At 41.9% G+C, this 21,320-nt stretch overlaps 1 protein-coding gene across 9 annotated transcripts in view; it reads left to right on the top strand.

Moving 5' to 3' along the window:
• Positions 1-20,936, top strand: part of SLC20A2 (solute carrier family 20 member 2) — a 105,781-nt gene extending 84,845 nt beyond the window's left edge. For 8 of the 9 annotated variants that reach the window (XM_060001461.1, XM_060001468.1, XM_060001463.1 and 5 more), the window contains 3 exons: positions 6,590-6,775; positions 8,024-8,108; positions 19,021-20,936. In XM_060001461.1, the coding sequence (XP_059857444.1) occupies positions 6,590-6,775; positions 8,024-8,108; positions 19,021-19,185 (436 nt within the window). In that variant the 3' untranslated portion in view covers positions 19,186-20,936. The remainder of the gene's footprint in view (positions 1-6,589; positions 6,776-8,023; positions 8,109-19,020) is intronic. The other variant, XM_060001469.1, reaches the window with a different exon arrangement.
• Positions 20,937-21,320: the final 384 nt, after the last annotated feature.

Here is a 21,320-nt window from a genome sequence, read left to right on the forward strand (position 1 = left end):
CTGTACCAGGGCTCAGAGCTGAACCACTTGTAACTTACCCTAACCCTCCTCAGAGCAGTCCTTTGCAGTCCTAAGTGGTGTCCTTCAAAGACAGGGAATCTGAAGCTCAGAAATGTGACTTTCTTGCCCAGAGTCACACAGCTGGAGAGAAGCGGGCTTGGGAGCTGGCTCTCTGTGACTCAGTCTGCAGAGTGGAGGGTGGGCTGAGAGCTACAGAGGCTGTTGAAAGCCCATAGGGAGCCTGGAAGTTGTCACTCTACCCTAACAACAGGAGAAAACCGAATGGACTGAAAAATCAACAACTCTTCTTGGATCCAGAAAGGAGAGGAGGACACAGGACAAACCACTGCCCCCAAGACTGGAGGGACAGACAGTCCTGGAAGAGTGACTCAGGAGTGGAAGCTGCCATGGAACCAGGGAAACCTGGACTGGAATGATGGACCCTGGAGGTTCAGGGGGGGACAAGTAGAGAGTTAGGCTCCAGGGGACCCATGGTAGGGGGACCCCATGATATTGTGAGTTTTACGTCCAAGAGCTGTACCAGGTCCCCACAGTGAATATCAGGGAAGAGAAATCCCCTCCTGCTCCTGTCGGGGGAGGGAAAGCATTTGACAGAAGAGAGCAACTGTGTGCTTAACCAGGCCCGCTCCCAGGGGAAACCAGGTCACCAGAGCCCCGCCTGCAGGGGAATTACCACAGCCTAACTGACCTGGGGAGGGGAAATACACTCCACACTTCCCTCGCCTTCCACTTGGGCGAAGGGAAGCACCCACTTCGAGCCATCCTGTCCCACTTAAGGGGGAAGCAGAAACTGAGAAACACTTGTGAAGTTCACAGTCCAGAGGGACAGGCTCACTGAGAGACCGAGACCTCATCAAAGGACTACAGAAGGCTTCTCCATCCCCAGACCTCCCACCACATCACTAAAGGCCTATTTACAGCAGTTCCTTCTACCCAGGAGATCATGTCTGGTTATCAAGAAAAATTTACAAGGCATACCAAAAGGCAAAAAACACAATTGGAAGAGACAGAGCAAAATTCAGAACCAGACATGGCTGGGATGTTGGAATTATCAGATGAGGAATTGAAAACAGCTACGATTCATAGGCTGAGGTCTCTGATGGATAAAGTAGGCATCCATTAGGTGAGCAAGGTGAGCAGAGAGAAGGAAATCCTAAGAAAGAACCAAAAAGAACACTGGAGATCAAAACACTGTAACAGGGCTTCCCTGGTGGTGCAGTGGTTGAGAGTCCACCTGCCGATGCAGGGGACACGGGTTCGTGCCCCGGTCCGGGAAGATCCCACATGCTGCGGAGCAGCTGGGCCCGTGAGCCATGGCCGCGGAGCCTGCGCGTCCGGGGCCTGTGCTCCGCAACGGGAGAGGCCCGCGTACCGCAAAAACAAAAACAAAAACAAAAAACAACACACTTCTAAATAACACTTGGATCAAAGAAGGAATATCAAGAGGAATTTTCAAATATTTGAACTAAATGAAAATGAAAGCACATCAAAATTTGTGGGAAGCAGCAAAAACAGTGCTTAGAAGAAAATTGAATTGAATTGCTGCACACGGACTTTCTCTAGTTGTGGCGAGCGGGGGCTACTCCCGTTGCAGTAAACGGGCTTCTCATTACGGTGGCTTCTCTTGTTGCAGAGCATGGGCTCTAGGCATGTGGGCTTCAGTAGTTGCAGCACGCGGGCTTCAGTAGTTGTGGCTCGTGGGCTCTAGAGTGCAGGCTCAGGAGTTGTGGTGCGTGGGCTTAGTTGCACCGTCGCATGTGGGATCTTCCTGGACCAGGGATTGAACCTGTGTCCCCTGCGTTGGCAGGTGGATCAACAAACTATTAGCAAATTGAATCCAACAATGTATAATGAGAATTATCCAGCATGACCAAGTGAGCTTTCTCTGAGGTATGCAAGACTGGTTCAAATTGCATTGAATTCATATATTAGGAAAGAAGGAAGATATAAAATCAGTAAATAATAAATAATAATATAAATAATAATAAAATCAATCTAAGTTTCCAGCCTAGAAAAATAGGAAAAGAAGAGCAAATTAAATCCAAGGTAAGCAGAAGTAAACAAATAATAAGAATTAGAGCAGAAATAAATGAAATTGAAGTCAGGAAACTAATAGAGAAAATCAATGAAACAAAAAGCTGATTCTTTGAAAATATTAATGAAGTTGATAAGCTTCTAGCCAGGCTAACTCAGAGAAAAAGAGAGACCACAAATTACTAATATCAGAAAGGGAAGAGGGACATCACTATAGATCCTATGGACATTAAAAGGATAATACTACAAAATACTATAAAAGGAATACTATGAATAACCAATTTGATAACCTAGGTGAAATGGACCAATTCGTTGAAAGACAGAACTGCCCAAACTCACACAAGAAGAAATAGACTATCTGATGGGCCTATATCTATTAAGGACATTGAATCAATAATTAATAACCTTTCAAAACAGAAAGCACCAGGCCCAGATAGGTTCACTGATGAATTCTGCCAAATATCTAAGGAAGAAATTATACTTGTCTACAAATTTCTTTCAGAGGATAGAAGCAAAAGGAATACTTCCTAACTCATTCTGTAAGGCCAGCATTACCCTAGTACCAAAACCAGTGAAAGACATTATAAGAAAACTATAGACCTGTGTTTCTTATGAACTTCGCTGAAGAAAAAACTCAACAAACGATTAGCAAATTGAATCCAACAATGTATAAAGAGAATTATGCAGCATGACCAATGAGCTTTCTCTGAGGTATGCAAGACTGGTTCAACATTCGAAAATTAGTTAATGTAATCCATCATGTCAATAGGCTAAAAAGAAAAAGTCACATGATCATATCAATAGATGCAGAAGAAAGCATTTAACAAAATCCAATACCTATTCGTGATAAAAACTCTTAGTAAACTAGGAATAGAGGGGAACTCCTCAACTTGATAAAAAATACAAAAAAACTACAGCTAATATCATACTTAATGGTGAGAAACTCAAAGCTTTTCCACTAAGATCAGGAACAAGGCATAGATGTCCCCTTTCAGCACTGCTTTTCAAAACTGTACTGAAAGTTCTAGCTAATGCACTAGGACAAGAAAGGGAGATAAACGTATACAGATTAGGAAAGAAGAAATAAAACTGTCTTTGTTTGAAGATGACATGACCATCTATGTAGAAAATCTGAAAGAACTGACCAAAAAAAAAAAAAACTCCTGGAACTAATAAGCAATTATAACAAGGACGCAGGATACAGGTTAATATACAAAAATCAATCACTTCCTACATATTAGCAGAGAACAGGTGGAGTTTGAAATTCAAAAACACAATAGTACCATGTACACTGGCACCTTGAAATACTTAGGGATACATCTAACAAAATGTGTACAGGATCTATATGCGGAAAACTGTAAAACTGATGGATGAAATCAAAGAATGGAATAAATGGAGAGATTTTCCATGTTCAAGGATAAGAAGAATCAATATTGCCAAGATGTCCGTTCTTCACATCTTGATCTATAGATTCAATGCAATCCCAATCAAAACCTCAGAAAGTTATTTTGTGGATACTGATAAACTGATTCTAAAGTTTATATGGAGAGGCAAAAAAACCAGAATAGCCAATGCAAAATTGAAGGAGAACAAACTTGAAGGACTGATACTACCCGAATTCAAGCTTGCTAGTAAAGCTGCAGTAACAAGACAGTATGGTATTGGTGAAAGAACAGACAGATAAATCAATGAAACAGAATAGAGAGCCCAGAAATAGACCCACATAAATATGACGGTCAACTGAGCTGACAACACCAAGTGCTGGCAAGGATGTGAAGAAACAGGAACTCTCATTCATTTCTGGTGAGAATACAAAATGGTACAGCTGCTTTGGAAGACAGTGGGACAGTTTCTTACAAAACTAAGCATACTCTTATTGTACCATCCAGTAGTCGTGCTCCTTGGTATTTATCCTGATAAGCTTATATCCACACAAAAACCTGTACATGGATGTTTATAGCAGCTTTATGCAAAATTGCCAAAACATAGCAACCAAGATGTCCTTCAGTAGGTGGATTGATAAAAACTGGTACATTTACACAATGCTATTCAGCACTAAAATGAGTTATCAAGCCATGAAATTACATGCAGGAACCTTAAATGCATATTACTGAATGAAAGAAGCCAGTATGAAAAGCTGCATACTGTATGGTTCCAACTATATGACTTTCTGGAAAAGGCAAAACTATGGAGACAGAAGATCCGGGGTTGGGGTGGGAAGGAGGGATGAATAGGTAGAGCACAGAGGATTTTTAGGGCAGTGAAAATTCTCTGTATGATACCCTAATGATGGATACATGTCATTTATTATACATTTGTCTAAACCCATAGAATGTACACCACCAAGAGTGAACGCTACTGTAAACGATGGGCTTCAGATGATTCTGATGTGTCAGTATGGGATCATCGGTTGTAACAAATGTTCCACTCTCGTGGGGATGTTGATGATGGGAGGCTATGCATGTGTGGACCAGAGGGTATATGGGAAACCTCTGTACCTTCCCCTCAGTTTTGCTATGAATCTTCAACTGCTCTAAAGAAATAAAGTCTTAATTTAAAAAAGAAAAAAAGCTGTGGCACCCCCCAGGAAAGTCAGTGCCTGCCTGCCAAGGGCCTGAGTGACGAGAGGGGGCCTGGGGGAGGGGTGAGCACCTGAGTGAGTCCTCAGCTCACATCCCAGTTCTGCTTCCTGCTAGGGACATGACTTTGGCATCAGTTTTCTCATCAGTAAAATGGGAGTGACAATAGCCAGTTTAAGGGGTGGGCCTGAGAACTAATGATTAGCAATAATGTTTGTGATCCCATAGTGTGGAGGCTGGCACAGCTGCCCCACATTGGTAGCTAATGTTAGTAGCTGTGCTGGCAGTGAAAATGGAAAGAAATAGAGAAAGAAAGGAAGAAAAAAAAGAATTTGTATCCACTTCTTGTGATTTTTCAGTACTTTAAAAAAATTAGGGACTTCCTCGGTGGTGCAGTGGTTAAGAATCCGCCTGCCAATGCAGGGGACATGGGTTCGATCCCTGGTCCGGGAAGATCCTACATGCCGCAGAGCAACTAAGCCCTTGCACCACAACTACTGAGCCTGTGTTCTAGAGCCCGTGAGCCACAACTACTGAGCCTACGTGCCACGGCTACTGAAGCCTGTGTGCCCTAGAGCCCACATGCCACAACTACTGAAGCCTGCGCACTCTAGGGCCCGCGTGCCGCAACTTCTGAGCCTGTGTGCTGCAACTATTGAAGCCCATGCGCCTAGAGCCCATGCTCCGCAACAAGGAAAGCCACCGCAATGAGAAGCCCACACACTGCAGCAAAGAGTAGCCCCCACTCACCGCAACTAGGGAAAACCCGTGCACAGCAACAAAGACCCAACACAGCCAGAAAAAAAAAAAAATTAACAAATCACACAACCATTAAGATGGCTACTCTAAAAACAAAATAAGTGTTGGCAAGGATGTGAGAAATTGGAACTCTTGTGCACTGTTGGTGGGAATATAAAATGGTGTAACCACTGTGGAAAAGTCTGAAGATTCCTCAAAAAATTAAAAATAGAATTACCATATGACCCAGCAATCCCACTACTGGGCATATACCCAAAAGAATGGAAAGCAGGGTCTCAAAGAGACATTTTCACACCCGTGTTCACAGCAGCACTATTCACAATAGCCAAGACGTGGAGGCAACCCCAGTGTCCATCAACAGATGAACGGCTAAACAAGATGTGTGTGTGTGTGTGTGTGTGTGTGTGTGTGTGTGTGTGTGTGTATGTGTGTGTGCGTATGTATACACATACACACACAGTGGAATATTCCACCTTAAAAAGGATGGAGGAGCTTCCCTGGTGGCGCAGTGGTTGAGAGTCCGCCTGCTGATGCAGGGGACGCGGGTTCGTGCCCCGGTCCGGGAAGATCCCACATGCCGCGGAGCGCCTGGGCCCGTGAGCCATGGCTGCTGAGCCTGCGCATCCGGAGCCCGTGCTCCGCAACGGGAGAGGCCACAACAGTGAGAGGCCCGTGTACCGCAAAAAAAAAAAAAAAAAGGACGGAAATTCTGTTATATGCTACAACATGGATGAATCTTGAAGGCATTATGCTAAGTGAAATAAACTAGCCACAAAAAGACAAATACCATACACTTGCACTTAAGGAGAAACCTCGCAGAGCTACTCCAACTCAGAGATGAAGTTAAACGGTTGTTACCGGGGGTGGGACAGGGGCAAAGGGAATTCTTATTTAATGAGTACAGAGTTTCAGATTTCCACAATGAAAAGTTCTGGAGGCCTGTGTCACAACAGTGTGAATATCCTTCACACTACTGAACTGTACACTTAAAAATAGTCAAGATGGTAAACTTTCTGTTTTTTTAAACCACAACCAAGCAAGTTACTAAATCATTTTTATCACCTGTAGATTACATAGGCAAGCCCCAAATGCGACAGATGGGCTGTTCTCAAGAAGAGAAGTCCCTGCATGTCATGTACAGCGTCATCTGTATGCATGTACGATGTTTGTACAATTAACCTCTTTTTTCCTCCCAGTAATGCCATTGGTCCCCTGGTAGCTCTGTGGCTGATTTATGAACAAGGTGCGGTCCTACAAGAAGCAGTGACTCCCGTCTGGCTGCTGTTTTACGGAGGGGTTGGAATTTGTACAGGCCTCTGGGTTTGGGGGAGAAGAGTGATCCAGACCATGGGGAAGGACCTCACCCCCATCACGCCGTCCAGGTAAGCCGCCGGGGCGGCGCGGAGTGGGTGTGTCTGGACGTCCCAGCGCGGCTCTCTGCACAGCCGGGTCTGCAGCGGGCTCCCCGTGCGCCATCCTCACCCGTCCCTCATGCACTGCTCAGCGGTGGCACAAGATGAGGGTGGGAGTGGGAGGGATGGGAATGGAGGGAGAAGCAGGAGGGGAAGAGAAAAAGCGAATCCACCTGCAGCCACACCCGCACCCTGTTCCCCTCCCACACTCCCACTGCCCTTACCCCGCCTGAGGTCCAGAGAGCAGGCGAGGAGGGAGAAAAGGGCTCTTGGGCCTGCCTTTCCCGAAAATCCTCTGCTCACCAGCTCCACCTGCTGGCTGCAGGCAGCTGTCCGCTGCTGCCCTTCAAGGTTTACTCTACATCCTTCCTTTGCTTCCTGGGCTAAGCCGGCAGGCGGGGTGCCCATGCCCTGGGGTGGGGTTTGGAGACTCCCACGTTGTTTCCTATGGTCCTTCTAGTGTGTATCCTCTAGAGCAGGGGTTCCCAACCCCTGGTCCACAGACCGGCAGCGGTCCGTGGCCTGTTAGGGACCAGGCCACACAGCAAGAGGTGAGTGGCGGGCGAGGGTGAGCCAGCCAGTGAAGCTTCATCTGCCGCTCCCCGTGGCTCCCCATGGCTCCCCCTGGCTCGCATTACCGCCTGAACCATCCCCCTGTGGAAAAATTGTCTTCCACCAAACCGGACCCTGGTGCCAAAAAGGTTGGGGACCACTGCTTTAGAGCTATTGGTTAAATAACAAATTCACAGGAGAACTTTCCAAATACAGATAAAACTTGGAACTACCTATTGTAAGAGATCTTTTCCCCCTTGAAAGTCATTTTAATGAATGATTCTCTTACAAGATTGATTTGAAGAAAAATTAGTGATCTGAGAAAAAATTCACTCCTTTATGATACGTACACATTTTAAAAATGAGAGCGTAGTTTCCCTGCGCCACTTTAGACATGACAATTCACCGTCTTCGGCTCAGCAGGAATTTCTGACCCAGCTCCTACAGGGTGTGGTTTTTGGAAACATACCGGGAAAACGAGGCTCCTTAGGGCCGCAAGCAGCCTCATGCCAAGCGTTGGTGCCATGTTGCCGCCATGCCGCAGTCCCTGGTTCTGCTGATGCCGTGGGACGCAGTCCACCCAAGGAGCGTCCTGGTGAGGCCTGGGCACCCAGGGCCGGCGAGCCACCGGCGGCGCCCGTGACGCATCCCCTGTCTTCTCCGCAGCGGCTTCACCATCGAGCTGGCCTCAGCGTTCACCGTGGTCACCGCCTCCAACGTCGGGCTGCCCGTCAGCACCACGCACTGCAAGGTAGGCCGGCGCCCGCGCGTCCTGCCCGGTCACCCGGGGCCGAGGGGAGCTCGGGCAGCGCTCGGCACGCGGTCAGTGGAAGAGTCACGGCGGGGTGTCCCGGGGGCAAATCCCGGCCCTTACCGCCGGCAGCGGTTCGGATCGCCTCCCGTCCCGCAGACCTGGCCGCTCCACGCGTGCCCGGCGGGAGCTTGCCCTCCTTCCACATGCCCTGGTTCTCTCGTTGTTTCCACAGTGGGTTTTGCATTGAGGTTGTGCGTCCACGAACCGTGTTTGTAGGCCCAGGGGCCCAGGATTTGACAGGGGGACAGAAGTAGGCAGAAATCGTTTCCATGGAATCGTAAGACACGGTTGTTTCAGTTCTTTTTTCTAATATAAGGTGGCCGAAGTGACTCAATTGCCTTCGAGTGAATTCCGGATGATATTAACCACTGTCATGTGCTCTAGAACTCAGTGGGAGAGGGAATTCCTTGTCTAGTACCTGGGCTGTTGGAGCCACAAGGAACCTTAAAGATGAAGGAAGAGGAAACAGGCCCCGCGAGTTTCAGGGAGTTACCCAAGGACCCCCGGGGTGGGCCAGGGCTGGAACCCAGGCCTTGTAACCCAGGGCTGCCCAGTACCTGGAGGAATTCTAAAATATCTCCAATGGGCCCCCTGTATACAAATATACCCACCAACAACTTCAACAAAGCAAAAGCGGCTTGCAGATTTTCCTAGGTTCATAGATTCCTGTCATTCCTGAAAAGCTTGTTTATTCCCACTCTGGGCACCAAGGGTACCGCAGTGACCAAGACAGTGATGGGCTCTCCATTTACACACAGCCTGAAAACTCCAACCAGTGTGTCTGTAAACAAGCACCGCTAAATGTGAAAGGCTTATAAAAAAAGAATGAAATCATGCCATTTGCAGCAACATGGATGGATCTAGAAATGATCATACTCAGTGAAGTAAGTCAGACAGAGAAAGACAAATGCCGTATGATATCACTTATATGTGGAATCTAAAAAATGATACAAATGATCTCATTTACAAATCAGGAACAGACTCACAGACATAAAAAACAAACTTATGGTTACCAAAGGGGTAACGGAGGAAGAGGGATAAATTAGGGGTATGGGATTAACAGATACACACTGCTATATGTAAAATAGATAAACAACGAGGACTTACTGTATAGCACAGGGAACTATACTCAATATCTTGTAATAACCTATAATGGAAAAGAATCTGAAAATATATATATATATATATGGCTGAATAATTTTACTGTACACCCGAAACTAATACAACATTGTAAATCAACTATACTTCAATTTAAAAAATAAGTACAAATAGGGCCACTAGCCTCTAGGTTTCAGTTTCTAATCTGGAGATGAAAGGGCTACCTTAGATGACTCGTAATATCGACGCTGTCTGGTTCCCCTACTTCTCAGTAATTCTGTTGCTGTTAGTGCCTGGTGGTGGACTTAATCTGGAAACACACTCAACTTATTAAGAAGCAAGTCGGAACGCAGCAAAGAATACCACCTTATATCAACAAAAGACCTCATCAGTAGTGAAGACATGGGACTCTGGGCCCCTTGTGATCCAAATAACATAACAACTAAAAACATAAGGCAAAAGCTGTTAGAGCTCAGAAATTAATGTGTCTAAGTCTGTGACAAATGAAGAAGACAGAAGTACTTAGGAATATAATGGATTTGATTTATAGCAGTATAATTAATAAATATATATCAAATTTTTATGCCTTCTTGTCAAGTATCATGAAACGTTTATAAAAATTAGTCATAAATTCAGAAGACCATGATAAAAATCACAACTAAATTTATAAAATAAGAACAGATATTCTACACAATCTCTAATCCCAAATAAATTAAACTAAAAATATATGTTGAAAAAAGGAAGTATCCCCTTGGACATTTTAAAATGCTCTTTTTAAGTAACAGTTGAATCAAGGAGTTTAAAAATTATAATCATAGATTTCTTGGAAAAGAGAAAAAAACAAATTGTGTGTCCGTGTGTGTATACATAGCAAACTTATGCTCAGATAAAAATTCATATATTTACATGCTTTAATTGAGCAAAGGGAAAATAAAAGAACCAAACATCCAGATTAGTATTTTATAAAAAGTTCAGAACAATAAAAATTCTCAGGAAACAGCAAGAAGGATATAAAAGCAAAATAAATTTTAAAACAAAACTAGTGAAGGAGAAGGGGAGAGGAAAGTGTTTACTAACAAAATAACATCAAATTCTTAGAAAAGGAAGGGAGGGGAATTAAGTTAGAAAGAAGAAAGTCATCATAACAGATTTGGGAGAGAATTTTAAAATATAAAACCATATAGCTGTATGCTAAGGATTTGAAAACCTCTGTAAAATGAATTATTTTTTGCAAAAATATACATGTCAAATAAATGTGACACAAAAAGTAGAAAAAAAGTGGAAACACTGACCAGAGCAATAGGAAGAAATTAAGGAAGTTCTCCAAAAACAATTCTTCTCACCTGAAAAGGCAAAAAGGAGGAGGCCACTGCTGACTCCAGTTGTAGACGGATTCACTGGCTAATCTTTTCCATCTTAAAAGAATAGATAATTCTCACATTATATGAACTTTCCATAATGTAGGAGAAAAAAACAAAATAAAACAGGAAACTCTCCAGTTTGGTCTATAAAACATATACTGAATAACCCTAATACCGAAACCTGATTAAAAACATCACAAACAATGAAAGCTGTGTTTACATATGAATGTTGATTTTAAAACTTTAAGATGCTAGTAAATGACATCAACAATATCATGAAAGAAAATTTCAGCAGGACCACATTGATCTGGATGATCAGAATGCAGGCTCCGAACAGGGCAGGGCTGGTGCCTGTGCAGGGCTGGCCCCTCACAGGGCTCAACAGATGGGTGTTTACAGACGTCTTCAATAACACACGGCTCAGCGATCCATTAGAAAACAACGTACGGTCATCTGTTGAAATACATGCCAAAAAGACATTTGAAAACCCTAGTAAAGTGAATGATGTACATGAAAAAGGCACAAAGCTTTGCTCAGAGGTAAAAGAAAACCTGAATGTGAGACACACTGTGTCATTGGGTGGGAAAGTCCTCAAACACTAGCCCAACCAAATTTTTCGCATAACTTTCCAAAATAAGGCTAAAGTTAATTTGGTGGGTTAAATTAGCAAGAATATAAAATGATCTACAGAGAAAAGCGATGAAGAGGGAGTAGCCTCAGCAGATAGGAAGTCTGCTATAAGGAAACAGGAGGCAGGAGGGTGGGGAGAAGGAGGGCTGATGGGCAGAGAGTTCCAGTTTGGGATGACAAAAAAGTTCTGCAGATAAATGGTGGTGATGGCTGCCAAACAATGAGGATCTATGTGCCACTAAATTGTATACTTAAAAATTGTTAAAATGATAAATTTTGCATTATGTATTTTACCACAATAATAAAAAATTAGATACTTGTATAAAAAAGTAGATAGACCAGAGATAGAACCTAGTATATATGAGCATATAGTTCGGGGCAGGAAAATTTTAACTAATAATTGAAGTTGAGTAACTGGCTATCACCCTAGAAAAATAAAAGCAGACCCACAGTTCTCAAAATACGTGAACATATGTCTGATGGTTTGATGTTTTTAAACTATTTTAAAATTTAGAATAAAATAGAATTTTATTTTAGAAAATTTAAAATAAATGAGAATTTATCAAATATTCAAGCTAAGGATAAATCACAGAAGAAAAGCGTAGCGTATTATATTGCATGAAATTAGAAACTTAAAAGTGAAAGCAAAATACTGATTGAGAAAGTATTTGCATTAAATGTCAGAGTTAATATTTATTTAGGGCTTCCCTGGTGGCGCAGTGGTTGAGAGTCCGCCTGCCGATGCAGGGGACACGGGTTCGTGCCCCGGTCCGGGAAGATCCCACATGCCGTGGAGCGGCTGGGCCCGTGAGCCATGGCCGCTGAGCCTGCGCATCCCACAATGGGAGAGGCCACAACAGTGAGAGGCCCGCATACCGCAAAAAAAAAAAAAAAAAAAATTTATTTAAACACCACATAAACAAATAAGAGACACATTTAGATTCCAATATGTAAATGGGCAAAATACATGAAGAGACTTTTTTATGTTATCATGATGTTATTTTAGCTGGTGTTTATTAAATTGAATTATAGTTGACTTACAATATAGTAGTTCCAGGTGTACAACATAGTAATTTGATATTTTTATAGATGATACTCCATACAAAGTTATTATAAAATATTGATTATATTCCCTGTGCTGTATATTATACCCTTATAACTTATTTATTTTATACCTAGTGGTTTGTACCTTTTCATCCCCTTCATCTCTTACCCTTCTCCCCACCCCTGTCCCTTCTGGTAACCACTAGTTTGTTCTCTGATTCTGTGAGTCTCTTTCTGTTTTGTTATATTTATTTGTCTTATTTTTTACATTCCACATATAAGTAAAAGCATACAGTATTTGTGTCTCTCTGACTTATGTCACACAGCATAATACCCTCCAGATTCATCCATGTTGTTGCACATGGCAGCGTTTCATTCCTTTTTATGGCTGAGTAATATTCCCTTGTGCCACAGTACTTCTCCTTTATCCATTCATCTGTTGATGGACACTTACGTTGCTTCCATGTCATGGCTCTTGTATGTAAATAACGTTGCTGTGAATATTGGGTGCACATATCTTTTCAAGTTAGTGTTTTCATTTTCTTCGGAGAAATACCCATGAATGGAATTGCTGGATTATATAGTAGTTCTATTTCCAATTTTTTAAGGAACCGCCATACTGGTTTCCAGAGTAGCTGCACCAGTTTACATTTCCACCAACAGTGTACCAGGGTTCCCTTTTCTCCACATCCTTGCCAACATTTGTTATTTGTGGTCTTTTTGTTGATAGCCATTCTGACAGGTGTGAGGTGATGTCTCATTGTGGTTTTGATTTGCATTTCCCCAATGATGAGTGACGTCAAGCAGCTTTTCATGTGCCTGCTGGCCATCTATACATCTTTTTGAAAAAATGCCTATTTAGGTCCTCTGCCCATTTTTTAATCAGGTTGTTTCTTTTTTTATATTGAGTTGTATGAATTGTTTATATATTTGGATATTCCCCCCTTATTGGACATATCATTTGCAAATATCTTCTCCCATTAAGTAGGTTGCCTTTTCATTTTGTTGATGGTTTCATTCACTGTGCAAAAGCTTTTTAGTTTGATTAGGTCCTGTTTGTTTATTTTTGCTTTTGTTTCCCTTGCCTGAGGAGACGTATCCAAAAAATATTGCTAAGACCAATGTCAAAGACCATACTGCCTTTGTTTTCTTCTAGGAGTTTTATGGCGTCATGTCTTGCATTTAGGTCTTTAACCCATTTTGAGTTTTTGTATATGGTGTGAGAAGATGTTCTAATTTCATTATTTTACATGTAGCTGTCCAGTTTTCCCAGCACCACTTATTGAAGAGATTGTTTTTTCCCCATTGTATATTCTTGCCTCCTTTGTCATAGATTAATTGACCGTAAGTGTGCGAGTTTATTTCTGGGCTCTCTTTTCTGTTCCCTTGAACTGTTTGTCTGTTCTTGTGCAGTAACATACTGTTTTGATTACTGTAGCTTTATAGTGTAGTCTGAAGTCAAGGAGCATGATACCTCCAGCTTTGTTCTCTTTTCTCAAGATGGCTTTGGCTATCCAGGATCTTTTGTGGTTCCACAAAAATTTTAGGACTGTTTGTTCTAGTTCTGTGAAAAATGTCATGGGTATTTTGATAGGCTTTGCATTAAATCTGTAGATTGCTTTGGGTAGTGTTGACATTTTAACAATATTATTCTTCCAGTCCATGAACACAAGATATCTTTCCATTTATTTGTATTGTCTCCAGTTTCCTTCATCAGTGTCTTCTAGTGTTCAGCGCACAGATCTTTCACCTGCTTGGTTAAATTTACTCACAGGTATTTTATCCTTTGTGGTTTGACTATAAATGGGATTGTCTTCTTAGTTTCTCTTTCTGATAGTTCATTATTAGTGTATGGAAATCCAACAGATTTATTTATATTACTCTTGTATCTTGCAACTTTACTGAACTCATTTATTAGTTCTAACAGTTTTTTGGTGAAGTCTTTAGGGTTTTCTAAATATAGGATCATGTCATCTGCAAACAGTGACAGTTTTACTTCTTCCTTTCCAATTGGATGTCTTTTATTTCTCTCTCTCTCTCTTTTTATTTGATTGCTGTGGCTGGGGTTTCCAATACGATGTTAAATAGAAGTGATGAGAGTGAACATCCTTGTCTTGTTCCTGATCTTAGAGGAAAAGCTTTCAGTTTTTCACCATTGAGTATGATGTTAGCTGTGGGTTTATCATAAATGCCTTTATTATGTTGAGATATGTTCCCTCCATACCAACTTTGTTGAGATTTTTTTATCATAGAAGGATGTGGAATTTTGTTAAATGCTTTTTCTGCATCTATTGAGGTGATCATGTGATTTTTATCCTTCATTTTGTTAATGAGGTGTATCATGTTGATTAATTTGTGGACATTAAACTACCCTTGCATCCCAGGAATAAATCCCACTTGATCATGGTGTATTATCTTTTTTATGTATTGTTGAATTCAGTTTGCTAATGTTTTGTTGAGTTTTGCATCTGTGTTTATCAAGGATATTGTCCTGTAATTTTCCTTTTTTGTAGCATCTTTTTCTGGTTTTGATATCCGGGTAATACTGGCCTCGTAAAACGGGTTTGGAAGTGTTCTCTCCTCTTCGATTTTTTGGAATAGTTTGAGAAGGACAGGTATTAATTATTTAAATGTTTGGTAGAATTCCTCTGTCAAGCCATCTGGTCCTGGACTTCTGTTTATTGGGAGTCTTTTGATTACGGATTCAGTTTCAAAACTAGTTATTGGTCTGTTCAGATCTTTTATTCCTGACTCAGTCTTAGAAGATTGTATGTGCCTGGGAATTTATCCATTTCTTCTAAGTTGTCCAGTTTGTTGGCATATAACTGTTTGTAGTTGTCTCTTATGCTTGTTTGATATTGGTTGCAACTTCTCTTTCATTTCTAATTTTGTTTATTTGTGCCCTCTCTGTTTTTATCATGAGTCTGGATAAAGGTTTGTCAGGTTTTTTTTTGGAAGAAAAACATCTCTGATTTCACTGATCTTTTCTATTTTTTTTTTTTTTTTTTGTCTCTATTCCCTCTCTGATCTTTATTATTCCTTATTTCTGCTACTTTGGGCTTTGTTCTTCCTTTTCTAATTCCTTTAGATGGAAAGTTAGGTTGTTTATTTGAGATTTTTCTTGTTTCTTGAGGTAAGCCTGTATCACTATAAACTTCCCTCTTAGAACTACTTTTGCTTCATTCCACAGATTTTGGACAGTTGTGTTTTCACTTTCATTTATCTGTCAAGGTATCTTTTTATTTCCTCTTTGATTTCTTCATTGACCCATTGGTTTTTCAGTAGCAGGTTGTTTAGTCTTTTGTTGTTTTGTGTTTTTTTCCATTTTTTTTCCTGTAATTGATTTCTAGTTTCATACTGTTGTGGTTGAAAAAGATGCTTGATATAATTTTAATCTTCTTAAATTTATTGAGACTAGTTTTGTGTGATCCATCCTGGAGAAAGTTCCACGTGCACTTAAAAAGAATGTATATACTGCAGGTTTTGGATGGAATGTTCTGTAGATGATCATCTGATCTAATGTTCATTTAAGACCAGTGTTTCCTTTCTAATTTTTGTCTGGATGATCAATCTATCCATTGATGTAAGTGGGGAATTAAAGTCCCCCACTGTTATTGTATTATTGTCAGTTTCTCCCTTTATGTCTGTTAATATTTTCTTTATATATTTAAGTGTTCCTACATTAGGTGCATATGTCTCTAAATGTTATATCCTCTTCTTGGATTGACCCTCTTATCATTATATAATGCCCTTTGTTATCTTTTGTTATAGACTGTGTTTTAAAGTCTATTTTGTCTGATATGAGTATTGCTACCCCAGCTTTCTTTTCATTTCCATTTGCATGGAATACCTTTTTTCATCCCTTCAGTTTCAGTCTATGGGTGTCTTTAGCTCTGAAGTGAGTCTCTTGTAGGCAGCATATAGATGGGTCTTGTTTTTTAATCTATTCAGCCACCCTGTGTCTTTTGATTGAAGCATTTAGTCCATTTATGTTTAAAGTGATCATTGATAGGTATGTACTTATTGCCACTTTATTTGTTTTCTGGTTGTTTTTGTAGTTCATTTGTTCTTTTCTTCCTCTTTTAGTCTCTTCCCTTATAGTTTGATGCTTTTCCTTAGTGTTATGCTTGAGTTCCTTTCTCTTTGCTTTTTGTGCATCTGTTATAAGTTTGATTTGTGGTTGTCATGTAGTTCATATACATCAACCTATATCTACTTGTTTTAAACTGATAGTCATTGAAGTTCCAACACATTCTAAGAGCTCTACGTTTTTTTACTCCTCCCCCACCTCCCATGTTTTATATTTTGGTGTCATGTTTTGCATCTTTATGGAAAGGACAATTTTTATATCTAAAGACTAGAGGGAGTAAAATTGGTATATAAATAAAGTTCAGCCTTAGTAGTAATTAAAGATATGCAAATAAAAGCAACAGTAACACATGTTTTGTTGATTGATTAGCAAAAAGAGAACAATTCACAGGATTGTTATAGTGTGCTGAAATTCACAGATTAGGGATGCCCTTGTACATAAGGGGTGTATGAGAGTTCTTGCAGATTTTCTCTAAGTTTCCACATTATTTCAAGATATTTTTAAGATGCCCCCTGTAACTAATAATCCATTTCAGGGAATATTATTTTTTAAAACCTAAATATAAGCTATATGAATGAGTATATTAATCATGAAATTATTTCTAATAGGGAAAAATTAGAGGCAAATTGGAAATGTTTAAATAAAGGTACATCCACCTATAGGGTGTACCATTTTACATGATACTCAGGAAGTCTGTGAGCACTATGGGAAGATGCTTATTTTCTTAAAGAAAGGAAATAGTAATGTACCCTATTGTTTACAAATAAAGGTATATTTATAAAAAATAGTAGAAAGGAATATATAAACATGACAATAGTGGTGTTTTGGGGCAACCCACTAGTAGTGGGTAATTGTCCACTCCTCTTACCTAAACTTGCTATAATACGATTATATTACTTTTATGCTTTTTTAAGAAAAGTGTTTTAACAAAGGAAGAGGGCGGAGATAACCTTGAAACTTGAGCACGTTCTCTGTGTGTGAGCCGAGCTGAAGTGCGCTGAAAAGGGACAGGCCCTGGAAGGATGGTAACAAGGAGAGTCTAATCTTGGAAACTAGTGTTAGTGGATTTGACCGTATTCGAGGACCAGAAGAACCTAGCTAGTCCTTTTGCAGTAGAAACGTCTCAGTTGGCTGGCGTGTGCTAGGAACTGCTAAGCAGGATAATCAGGTGCGTGCAGTACACTGGTTATAGACAAAGGGTTTACGTAGAATGATCATTTTGATGCCCCTTCGATGGGTTGTTCATTGCTACCTGGAGATGTATGGAATCGCTGGTTAATCACGGCTTGGGTTGTCAAAATGTCAGATTAACTGCCTTTAAATATGCTGCTGGTTTTGGTGTTCCAGTTTGCTTCCATAAACAAGTGTTGGATTTTATTTTTTCTGTTGACCCCAGAAGAGACCCCAGTTGCTCTTTGAACCTCATTGGCCCCTTCTGACTGAAGTATTTGTGGGTCAGTAGAGACGAAGCCTGTTTCCTGGACATCTTCAGGGGCCACCTCCCAGTGGCCAAGGGCACCGTCAAGGGCATGTCTCTGAGCTTCACCAGAGCCTGAGTGAGGCGTGAGATGCTACAGGATTTGTACTTTCTTATGATTTCCATTTTTAGATACTTAAAATTGTGGGGTTTTCCCTTGTACATTTTCAACAAATCACAAAACGAACTGCGAGTGTACAGAAGAATATCTTAATCCAGGTTAACATTCTGATTTTCAAGTATCTCTATCATTTTGTGAGGCATGATTGACAGATCCAATTATATTTATGCTCCATTTAGTTAATTAATTAAATTTTGTGTGTGTGTGTGGTACGTGGGCCTCTCACTGTTGTGGCCTCTCCCGTTGCGGAGCACAGGCTCCGGATGCACAGGCTCAGTGGCCCAGCCGCTCCACGGCATGTGGGATCTTCCCGGACTGGGGCATGAACCCGTGTCCCCTGCATCGGCAGGTGGACTCTCAACCACTGCGCCACCAGGGAAGCCCATTTAGTTAATTTTTTAATCAGCTGAAGTACAAGGACTGCAAGGCAGTTGGAGATAGTGGAGAAAACCAGTTTAAGATCACGAGGCCTCAGCTCTAGTTCTCAACCTGCCGTGATTTACAAATCTCCTCATGCCCCAAACCCTCTGGAAATGTTTTATTCTCTGCAGACTGAGCCACGGGGATTAGATGGATTAGATATTTGCAGAGGTCTCCAGCTCCAACATTTTATGATGCTGTTATTCCAGGAGAAGGATACTTTATCGCCATTTCCTTGTGTACTTATAGCAGGTTCACATACTGTAATAAGCAGTATCATGCCTGGGGAATCTTTAAAACGAGGGCGGTCATCGCTAGTTGATAAGGTGCAGGGGGAATAGAAAACATTTGGTTGGCTAAGCTTCCGCTCAAATAGAGCAGAATACAGGTGGAAAAGTGCATCAGAACCTGAATTCTGAATGGAATAATCCTAAAATAATTGTACCTAAAATCTAAAAAGTATTTTTAAAAGCTTTTACCCAATTTAGGGGAAAGAATTGGGAATCCTGTGATGTAGTTTATTTCTGAGATTAGCCAGTTAACATCGGTCGAGTGTGTAGACTGTGTCTCGCCTCTGGTTTGACTCTGAAACGCCTGTGCCCCTCCAGGTCGGTTCGGTGGTGGCCGTGGGCTGGATTCGCTCGCGGAAGGCCGTGGACTGGCGCCTCTTCCGGAACATCTTTGTGGCCTGGTTCGTGACCGTGCCTGTAGCAGGGCTCTTCAGTGCTGCTGTCATGGCTGTGCTCGTGTACGGGATCCTTCCGTTCGTGTGACCGGTCCTCTTCCAGCCGGTAAACAAGGGATGGGCCGGGCTGCGTGTGGGCGCTGCGTGCTGTCTCCCGCCAGCGCCTCCACGACCCTCTGTGATGTTCCAAACCACACCGTCCACCTAGGTGTAGTCGTCCTCCAGAGCTAACTTGACTACTGTACATAATCATGTGCACTAAACTGGTATCGTGGTGACATAACATGGTGCGGTTACTTATATATTAAATATATATGGTATACATAGAATAATAGGTAGTGCTATTTCAGACGTACTCGAAATGGGAGTGGAGACACTTGCCTAGAAGTCGATATTCAGCAAATCTTTGTACATACTGATTTCAGTGGCAAATTTTAAGAACCTTTGAAAAGGAAAGTGTAGATTGGAAAATGGTATTTTTTTCCCATGTAATATACTGTAACGTAAGTGAGATACAGGATGGATGATACCCATTTGGGAAGGTGTATGTGTGTCAGTGTGCTACTGAATACTGGAACAGGAGTTCACAAGTGCTTTCACTGAAGAATTTGTTCATATACTGTGTATTGATTATGTAATATATCATAATTGCTTCTGTAAATACTTAAAACTGTAATTTTTTAATGGTGTGCTTCCCTTATCCTTTTTTGATCAGAGAAGTTTGGAAAGTACCAAAGAAGCAGGGGAATAGTTTGCCAGTATTATATTTTCATACTGTTTGTCTCCCCTTCTCACTAATCCTACCATTAGCCTGGGATGCGGCAGGACCACCATGCTCTGAGCTGCCCTGGAGCAGGGTGTATGGTGAGGCACCAGCCCCCCGCGTGTGTGCACATCCCACTTCCGGTCCCCCTCCCCGCCACCACGCTGCCACTGCTGCCCCGTGCCAGATCTTGGCCCTTCGTTGTTGTCAGTGTAGAGAAGGTACAGCGGCGAGGACGTGTGACCGAGCACTACATATCAAATCCAGTTTGAATTTCCGCCCCCTCCTCCCCTGCAGCCTGAAGGATGGACCTCTAACCTCAGACTCGGAGGCAAGTGCTCTGACATTCTGGAAGCTCAGGAGTGGGGAGGGCTGAGCTGTTAGACAATACACTGGACTTGACTTCCTTGAGGCCTTCACTAAGTGGAACAGCACGATGTTCTGCTGGAGCTCCACTGGCGTCTTCTTTTTCGATAGCGGGAGGAAGTGTGACTAATGCTAGAGCCTGAAACTATGGAAATGCTGCTAAAACTTTTATATTGACAAACATTTTCTCGGTACTTCATTGTGATTTTTCATTAATCAAACATATTACATTTATAATAAAAACATGCCCCTCAAAAGTTTTGCCTCTGAAGTCTTTTTCTAAATGCCTATATAATGTTTCTTATTGAGTTTCCACAAAAATAAAAGCTATAATTTGTTTACTTCTATTTTTCAAATACCTTTTTTTCTCTTATTTTACTACGAGTACATGTCTGTGCAGAAAATACACATGAGGGAGAAAAGGAAAGAATGGCCCGCACAGCCCGGCATCCCGAAACTGCCGTGCGTTCACACACACTGAGCCTTTGGTGATGAGCCGTCTGCCAGGAGAGCTGGTCCCCCATGGGACCTTTGTTAAAGGGACTGTCACACTCTGCTTGGTCTTCCCGCTTCGCTCTTAAGTCAGTCAGACTCAGGGGAGTTGGGGCCACAGCTCACACGTCCAGAGCTGAGGACCCAGCAGGAATGCACGTCCTATCTCCCTTCTTGCTCAAGCAGCTCAAAAACCCAGCTCCGTGAAGCATCAGGAGCTTCAGAAGGAAACTCGTCCAGTCTCTGCAGCAGGAGTCCATCTCCTTCTGGAGCCGGAAAGGTAAGAGGTGAGGAGAGCTGGCCAGGTGTAAACAGTTATCCAACAAAGAAACCTGCCCACCCTGATTTTTAAATGGCATTTTAAGCCTTTCATGTCCCTGCTTTTGTTAAAACCATGCATTCAAGAAGTTCTCTTTCCTCCTAAACTTTGTAAGAAAAATAACAGCACGACACAGTGGCAGTCTGCAAGCTGTGTCCTGGGAGAAAGGCTGCTGTCTCAGCCCCGCAGCCAGGGTGGCAGAGGCCCTGGAGGTGAAGTGGGACAAAGGTCACACCCACACTGGGCCCTCAGTGACTGCCTACAAGAGAATCATTTAAGATCT

This window comes from Delphinus delphis, chromosome 21 (genome assembly GCF_949987515.2).
Source record: "Delphinus delphis chromosome 21, mDelDel1.2, whole genome shotgun sequence".
Lineage (NCBI taxonomy): Eukaryota > Metazoa > Chordata > Mammalia > Artiodactyla > Delphinidae > Delphinus > Delphinus delphis.